General features: G+C 35.6%; 1 protein-coding gene and 1 long non-coding RNA gene across 2 annotated transcripts in view; one reads left to right on the top strand and one right to left on the bottom strand.

Moving 5' to 3' along the window:
• Positions 1-18,837, bottom strand: part of FKTN (fukutin) — a 41,511-nt gene that overhangs the window by 19,093 nt on the left and 3,581 nt on the right. The window contains exons 3-8 of the mRNA XM_040241112.1: positions 18,523-18,729; positions 14,772-15,049; positions 13,973-14,105; positions 8,113-8,242; positions 6,151-6,284; positions 4,624-4,751 (exon numbers count right to left, since the gene is read on the bottom strand). Of these exons, the coding sequence (XP_040097046.1) occupies positions 4,624-4,751; positions 6,151-6,284; positions 8,113-8,242; positions 13,973-14,105; positions 14,772-15,049; positions 18,523-18,729 (1,010 nt within the window). The remainder of the gene's footprint in view (positions 1-4,623; positions 4,752-6,150; positions 6,285-8,112; positions 8,243-13,972; positions 14,106-14,771; positions 15,050-18,522; positions 18,730-18,837) is intronic.
• On the top strand, positions 2,802-13,447 carry LOC120864220. Its single transcript, XR_005721146.1, has 3 exons — positions 2,802-2,877; positions 7,617-7,619; positions 13,437-13,447. It is a non-coding gene; the product is annotated as an uncharacterized LOC120864220 (long non-coding RNA).

The following is an 18,837-nucleotide window of genomic DNA, read 5'->3' as shown; positions in this document are numbered from 1 at the left end:
AATATAAAAATAGTTCAATAAACCTATTATTAGACCCTTCTCCATATTCCTCCCAAGTCCATCTAACAAACTTCTCTATATTTTATGCCACACCTTGTCACTAATTCTAGATAGAGTTGATCTGTATCTCAACTATACATGACACCTATTTAAATCATGTTCTGCCAATAGAATACTTTAATATCTGTTTCACGGTCTAGACTATGAGATTCTTGAGAGCAGAAACTAAGTTATATTTACATCAGAATCCTTGGCACATAGCAGTTAGCAAATAAATTCTTCAGAAATGAAATGTTAAATTATATAGGAGTTACACTTGGATAAGTCTTGTCCCACAGAGGACAAATCCAATTTTTTTGAAGATCTATACAGTAAGCAGAAGCTGCATATAACAGAAGGTCTAAGGAACCCACAACTAGCCCTGGGGTAGTAAATTTTCTATCAGTGGATACAGAGGTAGCTGTAATATTCTGACAATGTCAATAAACAGAAGGGCTCTTTTCACAGAAGGAGTATTAACAATATGACTGAGATTGTGGTGACAGTGTATTGTATGCGGGTTGGAATACAGGCTCTGAAGTGATATGGCCCAAGTCTGAGTCTTAGCTCTGCCTTAATTTCCTCATCCATAAAATGAGGCTGACAGTAAACCACCCTTATAAATTTGTGGTGAGGGTTAAATGAGAAGATGCATATAAAAGCTTGTCATAGTGCCTAGAACACAGTAAATATTCAACAGAAGTTAAATTTTGTTATTACCATTGTTATTACCTCTTAAACTTCTGGCCTCCACTTACATTAGTTGATTCAGATGTAAAGGAAAGAAATAATCCAGAGGAATCTGGGCATCTACAAGAACTGTAAAGCTATGGAATGCAAATTTCACAGCTGGAGGCAAGGTTAATATATTTATTCATCACCTTTTATCACTGGTGATTGGAACTTGGAGAAGAAAAATAAATATTAAAAATCTAGACAATATTTAAGAAGAGAATTTAGATTTTAGGTGAAAGTATAGGCTTAGACTAAGAACTAAAGATGGAAGAAATATGAGACCTGGGAAAAAAATGCTTACCCAGAGTAACTAATACAAGTTAACACTGGTTGAAAGTCCTATGCTTTTACCAGTGCAACATGAATAGTAATAGTAAAAGAATAATAATATGGTAATTACAGTTGCAGCTGTGGCTAATCCTTATACAGTACTTACTATGTGCCAGGTACTGTTTTAAATGCATTACTACACGTATTAACTCATTTAACCTATTAACTCTTAGACTGAAGCATTTGGGCTTAAGAATCCAACAGGTCTTAAGTCAAATCTTGGCCCTATCACTAATGGCCAGAGAACCTTCAGCAAGTTACTTCACTTTTCTGAGCTTTAGATTCCTCATATCTAACTGGGAGTGAGAATATCTAACCCACAGGGAACCTGGGAGGATGATCTGAGAGTAAATCATAAAACACCTATCATTGTGCCTGATATACAGGTAGATACCCTAGTAGCTATAACTTTATCATTTGCTATCAATATTGTAATCATAATTCAATCTTATGACCAAAACATCATTCTGAAGGCATGCAGAACATGCAGAGCAAAGTTTTAAAAGGGGGAACCTTTTGCTTCCTTCCTAAGTTCCTCTTCAGCTTTATACAAAATGGTGAAAGTAAAAGTGTTAATTGCTTAGTCACATCTGACTCTTTGCAACCCCATGGATTGTAGCCCGCCAGGCTCCCCTGTCCATGGAATTCTCTAGGCAAGAATATTGGAGTGGGTAGCCATTCTCTTCTTCAGGGGATCTTCCCAACCCAGGTCTCCTGTATTGCAGGCAGATTCTTAACCATCTGAGCCATTAAAAAATGATAAGTATTCTATTATCATTAAGTTTTTTCTCAGCATAAACTACACATGAATAAAAAGTAGATTATAAAAAGACCCTTAGACTAGCTTTAAAGATTTTTCCCTCTAGGAATAGTAGTGGTGATAATTCTACAGTTTCTTACAGTAAATAGTGCTGAAAAGAATGAAAATGGCATATGGCTGGGGGAATCTTCCAAAGAAACTACTCTTCACAACCATCCCCTGTTCTTTTCTCTGCCTTTTAAGGTCACAGTAACATGATAGAAAATCTGGGACTCAAACCATCTGTCCACGCAGTTCCATCACTGTTCATTTCTCTCATTAAATAATCAGAACACTTCACACTTCCCAAACACTGCTACCATAAAGAGCAGTTAAAGCGGAATGAAAGAAGCTTTTTCTAGCCAGAGATGTAGTGGTTAGAAATGCACAGTTCTTTTGAGGTTTGACATGGGATCATGCCAGTGGGAACAAAGAAATCCAAGCTTTAGAAGAAAAATTAAGAATAACAGGATTATAATACAAGCTCCAGAAACAAAAGGTGACATTCTCATGAGGTCTCTAAGAACAGATGTGGCAGTTTAATATTGAGATAATTATACAGGTTTCTGATTTATAAATTTCTTATAAGACTAAGAAGAAGAATAGTTTTCTTTACTACTACTGAGAGTATTAATAATAGCAACTAATAACTTCTTAGCACTCAAGATATGTTTAATTCTCTTCAAAACCTTTTGTGGATTAACTCAGCTCTTAAAACCATTCTATGTAGCAATTTCTATTATTATTCTCATTTTACATTTGAGGAAATTTAGGACCAGGGAGGTTAAATAACCAGCTGGTAAAATGGAGAGCAGGGATTCAAAAGCAAACAGACTGGCTCCATGCCTTTAATTTCTATGCTATACTATCTCACAGTTTTGTTTTTTTTTTTAAGTCTGGAAATTATACATTAAGTTTGGCATCTGTATTATATTTTAATAAACAAACTAGCTAAATGTCAAAAAAACACCTCCGTATTCACCTAGCCACAGTGAGAGTGTCAACTACATATTTATTAACTTACTAAGTATTTCTGTCTTATAATCAGAGCTTACTTAGCATGAAGGTATTTGTTGTCATAAAGCAAAATAATATTTTATAATATATGAGCTCCAGGAACACACTCCAGGATCATGTCAATTTGGGGATACTTTATGACTTTGAGAAAAAAGGTTTGGATTATTCTCAAATCTCCAGAACAAGGTTAAAATTACATGGAGACTCCTTGCCTTTAAATAAAGATTCAAATAAAGTATGTAATGTCTATGTATCCAGGAGAAACCAGTCTGAGTTTGGAATTATTCTTCTGTGCTACAGAACATTCTCCAATGTGCCCAATGGCTCAAGTTTATTCAGTGATAGAAGCCCTAATCTCAGCTAGTTGGTGAGGTAAATCTATGCTCCTGGTCATAAGAACCAGTAAGAATGACATAAGAACCATAAGAATGACAACAATGACAGCAGTCACACTAGCAATCATAATATTAATAACATTAAATAATTATAACAAAGGTAACCACCACTTACTGATAATAAAAGCTAAGTATCACACTAAGTGCTTCATACTGCCAGGTGTATTAGGGAGGCAGTAGGGGGTAGTGATCAAAAGTATGAACTCCAGAGACAGGCTGCTGCCTGACTTATTTGCTGTGATGTTGAACAAACGACTTAAATTCTCAGTGCCTCACAGACTATCTATGGTTGTTATGAGGATTAGATGTGTTAATACATGAAAAATGTTCCCATCAGTGCCTGACCCACAGTAGTATGAGGAGATTAATGTTCAAAAAAGCTAAAGGCTACAATTAGGGTGAAGCTGACATTTCCCAGGTCTGCCTGACTCCAGAGCCCACATTCTTTGGGTTCAGGTTCACATTCATTCTCTCTCTCAGAACTGTCAACGGGCCAGCTGCATCATAAAGGGTATATACACAGTTACTCTACATTTTTGTCTTTTAATAATCAGAGTTTGACTACGGCAGCATTAAAAAAAATGCTTAAAATGCCAGTCTAATATATTGTAGTCCATCAATTAATTCAGAATTGAGATACTTTCCCCCTACAATTTTCTATCTGAATCAGGTGTCTTAAAAAAGATTATAATTAGCAGTGTCTTTCCTTTCTTGTTAGCAGATACAATAATGGTACATCTTACAATACATATCACCTTACATTTGAGAAAATGTGGTAGCTGGTAACTAACATATTATCCTTTAAATGTATTCTTTAAAGAATGGGCCTCAGTCTATGCTAAAGGCACATTCCAGAGCTTGCCCAGCATTCATGACCTCAGTTCCAGCCAATCCCAATCTCCTCACTTAAACTTCACTTCATCTTAACTATCTCCTTCTTACTGATCCTTACCCATTCTCATTAAATTATCAAGTTCCAACAGCTCTAACAGCCAACTGGTTTTTTGGCTCAGAATCTGGGCCTAATTTTCTGTTCCTTATTTTGGCTTTCCCTTTCTGATGACTCAAAGGCTTCCAATCATAATGACTTTTTGGAGTGACAAACCCAGGGGCACTTCCTCAGTCCTGATAGGTATCCTCACTTTTCAAGTGTAACTGGGAAACTCTTTGGGAAGCTGAGAAGTATCAGCTAAACAGTGGAGCCTTGATGGTCATTCCCCATCCCACCCCATTTTCAGTTACTTCCTTACTTCTACCTTCTGCAGTTATTTCTAAAGCCCCCTTTGGAAGAACTTATCTGATTCATACTTAAACTTTTTTCCTGTTTTGGCCTGAGTGCCTCCATTCCACATATGGTCAGTCTCTTCATAGAAGAAAAAAATGTCAAGTTTTACATCATCTTTTCCTTGGAAAGACAATTCCAAGCTGTCTTCTACCTAGGGAGAAGATGAAAACCTTTACAGACTGAAACAAAGGAATTAACATTTTTTAAAATCAAAAGAAAAAAAAATTCTTATGTTTTATATGGGGAGAGTATAGGTCTTAACTGTTTTTCAAGCTGGAGCATCTCTGAAAGTAGCACACAATCATTAGATTTCTTTCTTAAATGTACATAAAATAATGTTGCTTTTTACAACTGAAGACAACTCAGAATAAATGACTTATAGTAGTTAAAGGATCAGTCTGCACAACATCCTGTTCCAGAGCTCCTTTCTGACTAAAAAAGAAAAGTAATCAAATAAAAATTATTCCCTTTAATAACCAAGTGAAACTATGAAGAAGTCATTATAATCAATAACTAAGTACTTATGTAAATGTAGTATAGAAACCCATATATCATTGCATTATATATATGAAAAAAGAAGAAATAAAAGTACAAAGAATTCTGAGAGCATTTCCCTAAGAAACTTATCCTACAAACTTATCCTCCAAGTTCCCATTGGACTTGGTACACTTGTCTGTTGTAGCACTAACCACTTAATTGTTTATGCATTTGTTTTCTCTCAGTTAGACAGTGGGCTCCTCAAGGATAAGCACTCTACCTTATTTACCTTTGCCATCCATGCAGAGCACAGTGCCAGGCAGAGACTGGGTGTTAAGGAAATGTTAAGTCATTTGCTGAAATGATTAGAGTTCTATTGCTTTGACTTTGACCTCAAGAAGACACTTTATTAAATTTTTAAATAAACTAGAATGATTATGATGAGGGAAGTAATTTTCCACAAAGAGAACATACTTCTTGCTTTCCAGGACAACACCTCCCTGGGAACAAGCACATTAAGAGTAAGGTGATTGCCAGGGATCACAGGCTTAGGCTATATGAATTAAATTATCTAAAAGGAGATTTCATCTAAGCCACAATGACCTGTGAGAAAATTGCTATGACCTAGGACATGTGAAATAAATAAGAAACCCAAGTAATGTTTGAAATGATTCTGTATTTTGAGTCCTTAGCAATCAATGGAATGTTTTGAGGTGATAATAATATGATGTCTATGTGAACAAAAAAATAAATGACACTTTTCAGGTAGGGTAGCTGGGATTCTTACTTATTATATTAATTAATTATTATGTTATGTTGTTCCCTAATGTAATGGAAATAAATTCTTCTTCAAGAGTCCAAGATTCTTTTCACTTTCTCGTGGTCAATAAAAAGCCAGATTTTCTAGTTTTCCTTAAATAGTGCAGAAGTCACAAGTGGTAATAATTTTCTGCTGAACTCATTCTGGCCAATACTGAATGATAAAATGCTATATGAAACATCTCTGAGTTGCTTAATATAAACTTTACTTTTGAAACATGTTACTAATGAAGTGAAGCATTTTTATTACTGACCTTCCCAAATTTGTGTTTGAGTGGGAGTCCTGCATCTTGAAATGCTGAAATAATATCAGATTTGTAATCCTGTATAAAAATTCCTAGGTCAACATCTTTACTATATGGAATAATGCTGCATTGCCGATACCATCCTAAAAAAAAGAAAAAAAAAAAAGGAATAAGAAAACATTTTTAAAAACCTAAGTTTGGAAATAATTAGTAATTATTAGAATGGACAGTCTTTGTAACAATGTATTTTATTTTACAGGATTAGACTTAGTGTGCTTTATCAGAATTTTAAAATTAGACCCCAACTTTAATGTTAACTGAGCCATTCATTTAAAACACTGTTACTTCTTAAAATGTTTACTCATAAATCTATGATGAAGGTTGCTTTTAAGATATGCTAAAAAATAATTTAATTCTTTTGCTTAATTAATATTCCTTTCCTAAGCAGTAATTTGTAGAACTTAATAACTCTGAATGTGTGATGGGTCATATAAAAAAGAAGAGCAGTATCAACCTCAATTTTCACATATCATCCAAAGATATGTCTACATATTTACTATGTATCTACCTCTAAGTTAGGTGTTATTATACTTTCTAAAAGGAAAAAACTTTATACCTTAATATCACTAAGGGCTCTGGGTTTTCCCTTAATATCCTTCTACTCCTTCCATTCAAAGTATTCAAAAAGTAAACAAATGTCTACAATTACCTTTGGGAAATACTGTTTGGAATTCTAAACTTTAATTTCAGTTTTAACACAGATCTTTAGAAGCCAAGCACAGGAGGATCTCACATCCAGTTTAAGAAAAATCTATAATCCACATCTATCAAAAAAATTACAAATTATTAAAAATGAAAATTATTAAAATAGAAAAAAATGGAAAGCACTTTAAATATCACCTAATCCAACTTCTCTCATTTTATAAATGCTCTTATGGGGCTAAGAACTCAAAAGATATCATGAGAAATGATTAAGAAGAATTTTGGTAACAGTCCACAAAACAATCTTGCTTCAAAAAGTTAAACCTTAGAGCATATATCACATAAACGAGATGTACTCTTTTTTGTGCAAGGCGAGGGGCGGAGGTGGCTTACTCTAGCTGTAAACTCCTTGACAGGAAGAATCATGTAAATTTTCCACAAAGCTTAAATGACAAGATAACCATATATCCCTGTTTATACCTGTTGTACCATAATTACTAACAGCACTCCTTTCATTCTAAAAATGTCTCAAATTAAATAAATTATACAGTAACCCTCTGAAAGCAGAAGCAGAATTAACTTTTGTACAAATAGTTATAACTAGAGGGAACAAAAACAGCTAAAATCAGCTATCATTATAAACAAGAAAGAATTTAAAAAATTTTATGATTCTAAATAATTTTATATTCCAAAGAAGTCTGATCTAATGAATAGTGGAAAGAGATTCGGAAATCTTTCTTGGATTCTATACTTTCCCATCTCAGAATAAGCAGAATGTGGTAAGACAATGATGTCCAATCAGTGATACCATCATGATGTGGAAAAGATTTGTGAAAGACCTTACAACATTCCCTTCATTATTTCTCCTAAAAAAACTTGCTCTTAAGAAACTTTTGTGCAATGCAAGTTGTCTGTATTGTTTGTATGTAAAGAAACAGAATACAGCTTCTTTTTAAAGAGAATAACAACCTATGGGTAGAAATAATAAAATGCTAATCTAAAGATTACCTGAGGATCACATGTAGTCTACATGTTCTGATATAAATTTTACACACATTATTTTGGGAAACACAACATGGTCTTCCTAATTCTGTTTTATGATTTTGAAGTTATTTCTTAAATATATCCTTGCTCCATGCACTATGTTTATTCTCTCTATAAATATGACACTTCACATACCACTGATGTTTTGTCATCTCAGGCAGTCATCCCTAAAGCCAAAGAGGATGAAATGTCAAAAAGACAAATGAAAAGCAAGAAGAATTTTACCTAAACAAGTTCCACTGCTCAGCCAGAACCGTACTCCCAACTTCTTTAATGTTTTGGCTGCTAGTTGCAACAATTCCTTTGCCCGCTTCTGAAAGGTCATAGCTTCCACAGTGTTATCATCAAGGTAGTGCTACAGATATAACAAATAGTAAGCTACTATAGCCATTTCTAAGTTCCCAGAAATATTTCTGTGACATCCAAATTAAACTTGAAAACTAACTCCATATTATAATTTTTCTAGTATAAAAATCAGGTTTCATAATTCCTTGTTAGTCACACATTAAAACAAGACTATAAAGAGCAGATTCTAGGAGAGCCAAGTTAAAGGAGGAAGGAATATAATCAGGATTCCCAAGGGATTAGTTGGTTTTTTTTTTTACTTTATTTTACGTTACAATACTGTATTAGTTTTGCCATACATCAACATGAATCCGCCACGGGTATACACGTGTTCCCAATCCTGAACCCCCCTCCCACATCCCTCCCCATACCAGCTCTCTGGTGAGTTTTATATGTTCTAGTTTTACGGGAAAAGAAGGCTAATTAAGAGGATTACAGGCATATCTGAAGTACAATGCGTTCAATGATATTTTCATCATTCACTAGTATAAATGCTCTTTAGGACTGAATAGTATAGTAGAAAGAACATGGGATTTTTGAAGCAGACTGTGTTCAAGTCTAATCTCACTTCATTTTAGCTGAGACCCTGGGCATATCACTTCAGGAGAAAATAAGCTCTATGAGGAAAGGGACTTCATTTTGTTTATCACTGTATCTCCAATGTCTAAAACAGTGCCTGAATGAATGAGAGAATGAAAGAACAAACCTCTCTCAGATATAATATTCTCATCAGTAATTAAAGGATAATTATTATAGTCTGCAAGACAGCTGTGAAAATTTAATGAGCTAATGGATGACAGACAAATGTCTCACAAATTTTTAAATTCTATACAACCACTAGTCATTTATCTATAGTCTGTTCACTTTTCTTCATTTTTAGGGAGTTCTGGAACTGAAGAAAGAACTATAATTTCTTCACTAATGCTTCACTACCTACAGGACAAAATCTAAATTTATTAGCATGACAAACAAGGTCACTTGTCTGTCACTTATCTCCACCTTCCTCATATTTCACTCACCAAATATGCCACAATTTTTCAAGCCTCTGTGTCTTCATAACATGTTTCCTTTGTCTGAAATGCCCTTGACTAATAAAATTTTGAATGTTTCAGTTCCACCCTGTGAAAAACAATCTCTGATTTTCCTAGGAATACATATATATTTATTCTTCCAGGACTCCTCTTCAGTTCAACATTAGAGAGCAAAAAATTATGTTTGCTACTAGATATGTAGACACAGACCAATGAAATAATCTGTTCAATGAGCTCATAAATTACCATTTTTATATACTTTTACTATAATTATTATACTTAATTCATTTTTTATTTTTTAATGTACAAAAGATCAAGGGCTTCTTTATTAAATGAATTATAATTTACATACAATATTATATTAGCTTCAGGTACTGAACACAGTGATTTGAAATTTTCATAGAGGTGTAGAAGACAGTGATTCAATATTTTCATACATTACAAAATGATCATCATGATAACTCTAGTTTCCATCTGTCACCATACAGAGCTATTACAATATTACTGACTATATTCCCTATTTTGTATATTACATACCCATGACTAGAAGTTTATATCTCTTAATCCCCTTCACCTATTTTGCCCATTCTCACTTATCATATTTCATTCTAACTGCTGATTCTATTTATATTTCCTCCAATAGGCTGTAAAGATGATTCCTTGAAGGTAGGTACTGAATCTCTCCATCAGTGTATATGCAAATTTAAAATAGTACCTAGCATATAATACATGACTAACACATATTGATAAATGGGTAAATAAATAAATGATTGATTAAGCCCCTCCCATGCCAACAATATCCTAAAATATCATGGCATTGTTTTACAACAGGAGGAAATATAGTTCCTACAAGGCCCACACATTTCGAGCAAAAAGTATTCCTAAGAAAAAAGAGGGATTGCTGAAGGTAAGTTACATTCGCCAGAATACGTATATAGGATCTCTTCAATATGAAAGTATATGGGATCTCTTTAATATGAAAACATCCTCAGAGCCATAATGCTGTTAGGACATACGACTGGAATGAGAGATGCATGCTCTTACCCCCGCTGCAGAGAGAAAAGCCTAGAGCTAGGAGTTTAGAGACTCAGAATTTAGTCCATGCTCAGCCAATAATGACCGTGACTCACATCTCAAGACCTCATATCTTACATTTTGAGACCTTAGTTTTCTTAAAGGTTAATGGTGAATCTTGGCTTATTTCACAGAGTAACTGAAAGGATCAAATTAAATAATATAAATGAAAACTTTATGTTCTACAAAAATATTACTCTGATGGTTATGTCCAGTTAAGGCTGCCCCTGCATGGACATACTCCCATCTCTGTGACATATCTTTAATACCATGACACTCCCAGAAATTCTATTCGTTAGAACTGACCCTCATATGTGTTAAAATATAAACATGTATATACCTATACACCCTTTACATGTGTTATGGACTTTAAAAATTATAGTTATACATAGAGCTTTCCTGGTGGCTCAGATGGTATGAAGTCTGCCTACAATGCAGGAGATCTGGGTTTGATCCCTGGGCTGGGAAGAGCTCCAGGAAGGGAATGGCAACCCACTCCAGTATTCTTGCCTGGAGAACCTCATGGACAGAGGAGTCTGGCAGGCTATGGACCATGGGGTCACAAAGAGTTGGATACAACTGAGCAAACATACTTTTTTTTCCATTTAAAATGTCTCATATAAATCTTGGGATTATCATACATTTAGAAAAAGACTGAATCCTAATTTAAATACCACGTTATATTTGATCTTTCCTGTTCAGGCAACCTTTCCCCAAAATATAGATTAAAAATAACAAGATAACAGAAGGTGCCCCCTCATTTCATAGATGAGGAAACTAAGGCTCAGAAATTTGCCCCAGGTCTCAGAGCAATGTAGTAGAAGAGAATATGAATATAGCTTTCTAGATATTCCTGAAGTAGGGGTCTAGATATTTCCATATCCTCTATGGTTTTTTTTTTTTAACTGGAACTCAACACACTGGAGCGCACCAATTATTTTTTGACGGCTGCTGCTGAGACAAAATCAAGTGCAGAAAAATATGTATTATCCTATGCTTCTTGGTAGATTGAGAAAATAGTTGAAGTAAATAAAGGAAGTCAGGAGACACTTCCCTCTGTTCTCTTTCCCTTCCTGGACTCTTCTAAACTAGAACCATCACATGAGGCAGAGCAAGAAAGTCAACAGTGGTGGCCTAGCATGGGTATCGGGGCCTGAGCAGGTGATGTGGGTATCCACATGGAGCAAATCAAAATCAAGAAACATCTGACAGGATGAAGTGAAAGCACAGAATCACTTGTGTGTTATTCTTACTAAAGGTGTATAACATCAATGTAACATGAGGAAAAACTATACAAACCCCAAACAAGGGACAGTTTATAAAATATCTGGCCTGTAATCTTCAAAAGTATCAAAGTCATAAATGTTAAAAAGTGATTGTGAAACTGTTCCAGATTTAAGGAAACTTTATAAAGAGACAGAAAATAAAAGCAACATGTGATTCTGAACTAGATCCTTTTATTATAACGGTAATTATTAGGATAATTAGCAAAACTTGAATGAGGATTAAATGGTAATAATCTTTATGTTATTTTCTGATTTTTGTATTAAGATATTAGGAGAATGTTCTTGTTTTTAAGAAATATTAAATTGAGGTTGTGCGGTAGATATCAACAAATAACTCCCAATGGTTAAGGAAAAGGAATTATTTGTATTGCATCTGTAACTTTTCTGAAGGTTTGAAAACGTTTCCAAAATTACTATTTTAAAAAAGGAAAGTTAGAAGGCTGCTCTATGAGATCTAGATTAGCTCATTACTTTTTTTAAAAAACACCAGGCATTGTATTTAAGACTGTTTGGTGCCATCAAGTGTTCAAAGTTATGTATGTTCACTTTAATTTGAAAACTGACTTTCCTGGTTCTAACATTAGAAATTAAGTCAATTCTAAAGGAAATCAACCCTGAATATTCATTGGAAGGACTGATGCTGAAGCTGAAACTCCAATACTTTGGCCACCTGATGCAAAGAACCAACTCATTTGAAAAGACCCTAATGCTGGGAAGACTCAAGGCGGTAGGAGAAGGGGATGACAGAGGATAAGATGGTTGGATGGCATCACCGACTCGACAGACATGAGTTTGAGTAGTCTCCGGGAGTTGACAGGGAAGCCTGGCGTGCTGCAGTCCATGGGGTGGCAAAGAGTCGGACACGACTGAGTGACTAAACTGAACTGATACTCATGATTTCTCAATATTTTGAAACATTTTACATTTTACACTGCCTTCTCACAAAGATCAATAAAATGAGTATGGGCAAATGCTTGCCAAGTAAACGGAGCAGCCCCAGTAAGTGTTCTAGAAAAAAAAAGAAGAAAACAACCATTTGATTCTGAGCACCTTATTCTTTATGCATTTTCCCACCACTATAGGATCTTTTCTTTGTGTCAAGTATTGTGCTAGATGCTGGGGCTACAAAGGTGGGTAAAATAAGATGCCTGCTATCAAAAAGTTCATACCATCTTATAGGTGGACAGGACAGACACTCACAATTAATTGTGATAATTGCTAGGACAGAGGTGGCAATCAGAACAAACTCTTTGAGACAGAAGCAGCGAATGGATGGTGAAATTCAAGCATCAGTCTGCTTCTCTTCTGCTTCCTTGTGCTCTGTGGTAGGGGCGTGAAGGACAGCACTTGCCCACTGACACCGGCCCAGCTGTACATGCAGTTTTCCAGCTTTTCACTCATGAGGCTTCAGCCGCAAATCTACAGATTTAAAGGAACAGGGCTAGGAAGGCCCACTCTGGCTGTCACGTCTAGGCCTTGGGTGCCAGCACAATCTATCAGAAAAAAAAAAACTTTTGCATTTTTGGGTTCTGGGCATTTGGCTGGTGATGATACAGCTGGTACTTCTTTTTCTCATTCCCTTCCAGTCCTTGGATACACAGCTTTCTTGGAAGGGAACCCAGAAAATAAAATAAAATAAAAGTTTGCCCAGAAAAATAAAGGGCATGAGGAAAAACTAGAGTACCAAAACCCCACCATAGATCTGATTGCTTTCACTGTACCTCTGTTTCATGTCATTTCCTAGAGCTGAACTTTCATGTCCTTTAAAATCATCTTTATATCCCTAGGGTCAGGAGAGTTCCTGGGAAGCCAGCTTTTAATAAATGTTTATTGAACTGAAAGTTAAAACAACAGAATAAAGTAAAGTTCAAAGGCACTTGGTCTTTGTATAGCATTTATCTTGAAAAACCTTCATAAACACAAAAAATTCATATTCAGTGCCAACCCTCTGAGAAAAACTGTATTTTCTATGAAGTATGTATTCTACATGGTTTGATCCTACTTGGATTGCTTTAAGAACAGAATGTACCATCTTTATAGTTTGTGGGCAATCCTAATTAAAAGCAGAGGCCAGTGTTAAACCTGTCAATGTCTATCCAAATAAAATAAGGTCTCCGTAAATATCAAACCATTCAACTGGGGAAGGAATTGTTCCTTAAGGTTAATGTTTAATCTACTTAAAAAATTTAAACAATCTAGAAGGAAACAGACAAATCAGAAAAGATGTTTTCTTACCTAAGTCTCTTTTTACCATAAGTCCCTTTACCCTCCCCCCAACTCAACTGTTAAATACTAAAAATAAACATATTTCCTTTAAATTGTAAAGTACAATATTTGGTTATCTCTAACCTGAAAGAATGCTCGAGCTTCTTTATACCTACACTCAATAAATCTAGAGTGTGGTATTTCTTCTAGAAAGTGCATTGGATCTTTTGGAATGAGAACATCTAATCCATCAACAGTGATTTGTTGTAACTCTGGCCTGAAAACAAAAATTAAGACTTATTACAAGGACTTAAATTCAGAACACTGGCAGCCTCTTCAAAGTACATTCAATACAACATAAGCAAAATAGCTAAAGATCAAGCATATAAGGTATCATTTTAAAATATCTACTCTTTTAGCAACTATCAAATATATAATATAGCAATGTTAATTAACTATAGTGATCATACTGTATATTATATCCCAAGAACTTATCTCATAACTGGAAGTTTTTACATTCGGAACACTTTTACTTGTAAGTATATATCCACAAACATACTTTATCCTGTGTCTGATCTCTTTACAAATATAATAAGATTTGTATTCTTTTATGCCTCACTTCTGTCACTCAGCATTGTAGGATTCATCTCTGTTACTACATAGAGCACGAGTTAAGAGCTTCTTCATTTCCCTGCCCCATGGTTCTTCATTGTGTAAACACATCACATTTTGTTTGGGGCACTGAGAACAATGTTGTTATGAACATTCTGATATATATTTCCTGGAGTATATGTACATGAGTTGCTTCTTGTTGAATATTTACATTTCAAAACTGATTTGCATGAAATACATTTTAGGTTTTTTACTAAATGTGAAAAAGAGAATAAGAATTCATGACTGAACAAGGTAGGTTTCACGTATTCCCTTTAGACCCTGAATTTACCTGTCAAAAGCTCCAGGATAACGACCAAACTGTAACTTTCGAAAAGGAACAAACTTCCTGTCAATGTGTCCTTTCAGCCGTAGATGGCCGTGCCAGAGGTAGTTGCCACTCCTCTCATGAAAGACCACCAAGTGGATGGCATGACTGGTCAATTTGCAGATGTAGTGCAGAGGGATTTCAGTCCCAGAAAGTGAGTCTATCCAATCCAGCCGGGGGTCCTTGCTCTCGACCTTTAGGCACTGAAATCCCATATTTTCAGCTATCCGAAACCAGCCTTCCTAAAACAAAAGAAACATTTAAATATTTTCAATATTTGAATATTTAAAATAAATACTAGTAGCAAAATTAAAGTTACTCTTACACTGAATTAAGTCTTCTGTATTATTGTCCTAACCTGCTCTTTGCCTGAAGATTAAAAAACGAAGGTGGGGAAGGAAAGGTGGTGGTGGGAGGAATTAAGGAAAGCATCAAAAAGAGAAACCAAAGAGCATGGAAGACATGTTCAAAGACTCTCTTTATGAAAATCAATACAAATTTCTCCCTTGGAATGAGAATGTCCATTCACTATAGTGTTCTCTGGTTAGCATCTCCAAAGTTAACGTAATGTAAGGACTTAAAATTAAACCTGTGATTCTCAACTTAACTTCTAATAATCTTCAAAAGTGCCTCATAAGAGCAGAGTTTCTCATCTCATAGTTATATCCCAATGCCTTAAACTGCTACTAAAATAGAAGTCTATCATAATATACATCATTAGAAAACAGACTAAGATATACTATAAAGCAAAGTACATTTCAAACAGTTATTAGTTATAGTATAACTCTCACGTAAAAAGATTAACCTATAGAGTAGATTTTTAATCCTAACAACCAGTGCTACAGATGGTTAAACAGTATTAATTATTAAGAACACCTCACATTTGAACAGAAATGTACAGTTTTTAAAGAACTTTTATAAACATTACTGTATTTACATATAACACCTATGGCTTCCCTGATAGCTCAGTGGGTAAAGAATCCGCCTGCAATGCAGGAGACCCCGGTTCGATTCCCGGGTCAGGAAGTTCCCCTGACGGGATAGGCTACCCACTCCAGTATTCCTAGGCTTTCCTTATGGCTCAGGTAGTAAAGAATCCACCTGCAATGCAGGTTTGATCTGGGTTTGATCACTGGGTTGGGAAGATCCCCTGGAGAAGAGAAGGGCTACCCACTCCAGTATTCTAGCCTGGAGAATTCCATGGACTGTACAGTCCATGGGGTTGCAGAGAGTCAGACATGACTGAGCGACTTTCACTCATTGGTTGAATTCATGACATTGATCTTAAACAGTAAGTAGCACAGATATTGTAGATAAAGAAAAAGACCCACAGAAGTCCAAAGTGACAAAATTAACAAGAGGCAAAACTACTGCCAGCATTTAGGTCTTATGTAACCAAATACAAAGTTCTTTCTACTCTACACCACCACCTCTTTAAGTCTATATTTATATAATGTGTATGAAGCTTATTCACATTAATTATTTCATCTAATGTCCATAGAAACTATGTGAGGTCAACAGGGAAGATATTACACCTAATCTATAGTTAAGGAAAATAAAGTTCTAAATAGTAATATCAGCCATAAAAGTTATTAAAGGTTGGAACTAAGTCTAAAAAGTGATCATTCTGGTACAGAATGCTAGTATCAATTACAATTGCCTTCCCCTTTCTGGATATAGAGTGAAATTGTGTTTTGGTCAAAGGAATGCAGATGGAAATATCAGATACCACTTCTAAGCCTGGCCTTAACAATGCCCCACAAGATCTTCTCTGCTTTTTCTCTTTTATCTGTATGTAGAGAAACAAAGAACTACGGGATAGGGAAGCCACACAATTGAAACATCCTGCATCCTGGGGCACTGCTTATAGGAAAGTCATCCAGGAATACTCTTGACCAAGAATATTCACACTGGATTTTGTCTAGAGACAATTACTCCTTTTTTGCACTAAGTCAATGAGATTTTAGGATTGTTTTTAGCAGCAATTAATGTAACTTATCCTGTCTAAACTGTGGAAAATTCTGAAAGAGATGGGAATACCAGACCACCTGACCTGCCTCTTGAGAAACCTATATACAGGTCAGGAAGCAACAGTTAGAACTGGACATGGAACAACAGACTGGTTCCAAATAGGAAAAGGAGTACATCAAGGCTGTATATTGTCACCCTGCTTATTTAAATTATATGCAGAGTACCTCATGAGAAACAGTGGGGTGGAGGAAGCACAAGCTGGAATCAAGATTGCTAGGAGAAGTATCAATAACCTCAGATATGCAGATGATACCACCCTGATGGCAGAAAGTGAAGAAGAACTAAAGAGTCTCTTGATGAAAGTGAAAGAGAGTGAAAAAGTTGGCTTAAAGCTCAACATTCAGAAAACTAAGATCATGGCATCTGGTCCCATCATTTCATCGGAAATAGATGGGGAAACAGTGGAAACAGTGTCAGACTTTATGTTTGGGGGCTCCAAAATCACTCTAGATGGTGACTGCAGCCATGAAATAAAATGACGCTTACTCCTTGGAAGGAAAGTTATGATCAACCTAGACAGCATATTAAAAAGCAGAGACAGTACTTTGCCAACAAAGGTCCATCTAGTCAAGGCTATGGTTTTTCCAGTAGTCATGTATGGATGTGAGAGTTGGACTATAAAGAAAGCTGAGCACCGAAGAAGTGATGCTTTTGAACTGTGGTGTTGGAGAAGACTCTTGAGAGTCCCTTGGACTGCAAGAAGATCCAACCAGTCCATCCTAAAAGGAGATCAATCCTGGGTGTTCACTGGAAGGATTGATGTTGAAGCTGAAACTCCAATACTTTGGCCAACTGATGCGAAGAGCTGACTTATTTGAAAAGACCCTGATGCTGGGAAAAAATGAGGGTAGGAGGAAAAGGTGACAACAGAGGATGAGATGGTAGATGGCATCACTGACACAATGGACATGGGTTTGAGTGGACTCCGGGAGTTGGTGATGGACAGGGAGGTCTGGCGTGCTGTGGTTCATGGGGTCGCAAAGAGTCAGACATGACTGAGTGACTGAACTGAACTGACCCTGTCTAATAAAATTTCACCTTAGTTCTCCTTATATTAGAATTAACTACTGTAGGATTTCCTTTCTTCATAAACCTAAGAGGTGGAAAGTACTGATTGAGTGTAAGAGTGGCTGATTCAGAGCAGGAATCTACTGTACAGGATGAAATAAAAACATTATAAATTGGTAAATTTACGAAAAATTTAAAAGCCCAGACAGAACTTGAAGAGGAATCAGACCTCGAGTGTGAGGAGATAGACAAAACAGGAAGAACTATGAAATGGCTTGCCTTTTCATAATCATGACAGAGGAGAGTCAAGAACAAAGAAGTTGCTCTGATCAAACACAGAAAAGGCCTAACTCAAGGCTATATTGCACAAATCTACTTCCAGTTGTGGGCTTTCCAGGTGGCTGAGTGGTAAAGAATCCACCTGCCAACGCAGATGTGGGTTCAATAACTGGGATCAGTAAGATTCCCTGGAGAAGGAAATGGCAACCCACTCTAGTATTCTTGCTCGGGAAATCTCACAGACAAAGGCTTGTGTTTTGTTATTTATAGCTGAAAATACTCTTGATATAATTTATGTCTTTATAAAAAATTTTAAATATTTTACAGTTTAAATTGGTTTAACCTTACATTGTTTTACAAAAGACACATTCCATTACCTGAAAGCAAATCATCTTACCTCATTCTTCCATCGTTGATACTGTAGTGCAAATGTAGTAAAGTCTCTTGGGAAACAGAGAAACTTGCATTCTGAAGTGGAGGAGGCATGAGAAGTATTCTTGACTTGTTCAAAGTTTTTATTAATCAATTCCAGAATCAAAGGATCAATAAGGAACACGGGTACATTTTGACTGGATGTTAGCATAATAAATTTTTTAACTGCACGCTGTTTGAGAGGAAAAGAATTCCCTTAATTCTTCCAAACCAATACAATAATCTATCTCATTAAATTTTATTCATTAATTTTATAAGAATACATATAGAGTACTTATTC

The sequence above is a fragment of the Oryx dammah genome, unplaced genomic scaffold (genome assembly GCF_014754425.2).
Source record: "Oryx dammah isolate SB20612 unplaced genomic scaffold, SCBI_Odam_1.1 HiC_scaffold_1, whole genome shotgun sequence".
Classification (NCBI taxonomy): domain Eukaryota; kingdom Metazoa; phylum Chordata; class Mammalia; order Artiodactyla; family Bovidae; genus Oryx; species Oryx dammah.
The sequence above is the reverse complement of the archived record's forward strand: the minus strand, read 5'-3'. Positions and strand labels throughout refer to the sequence as shown.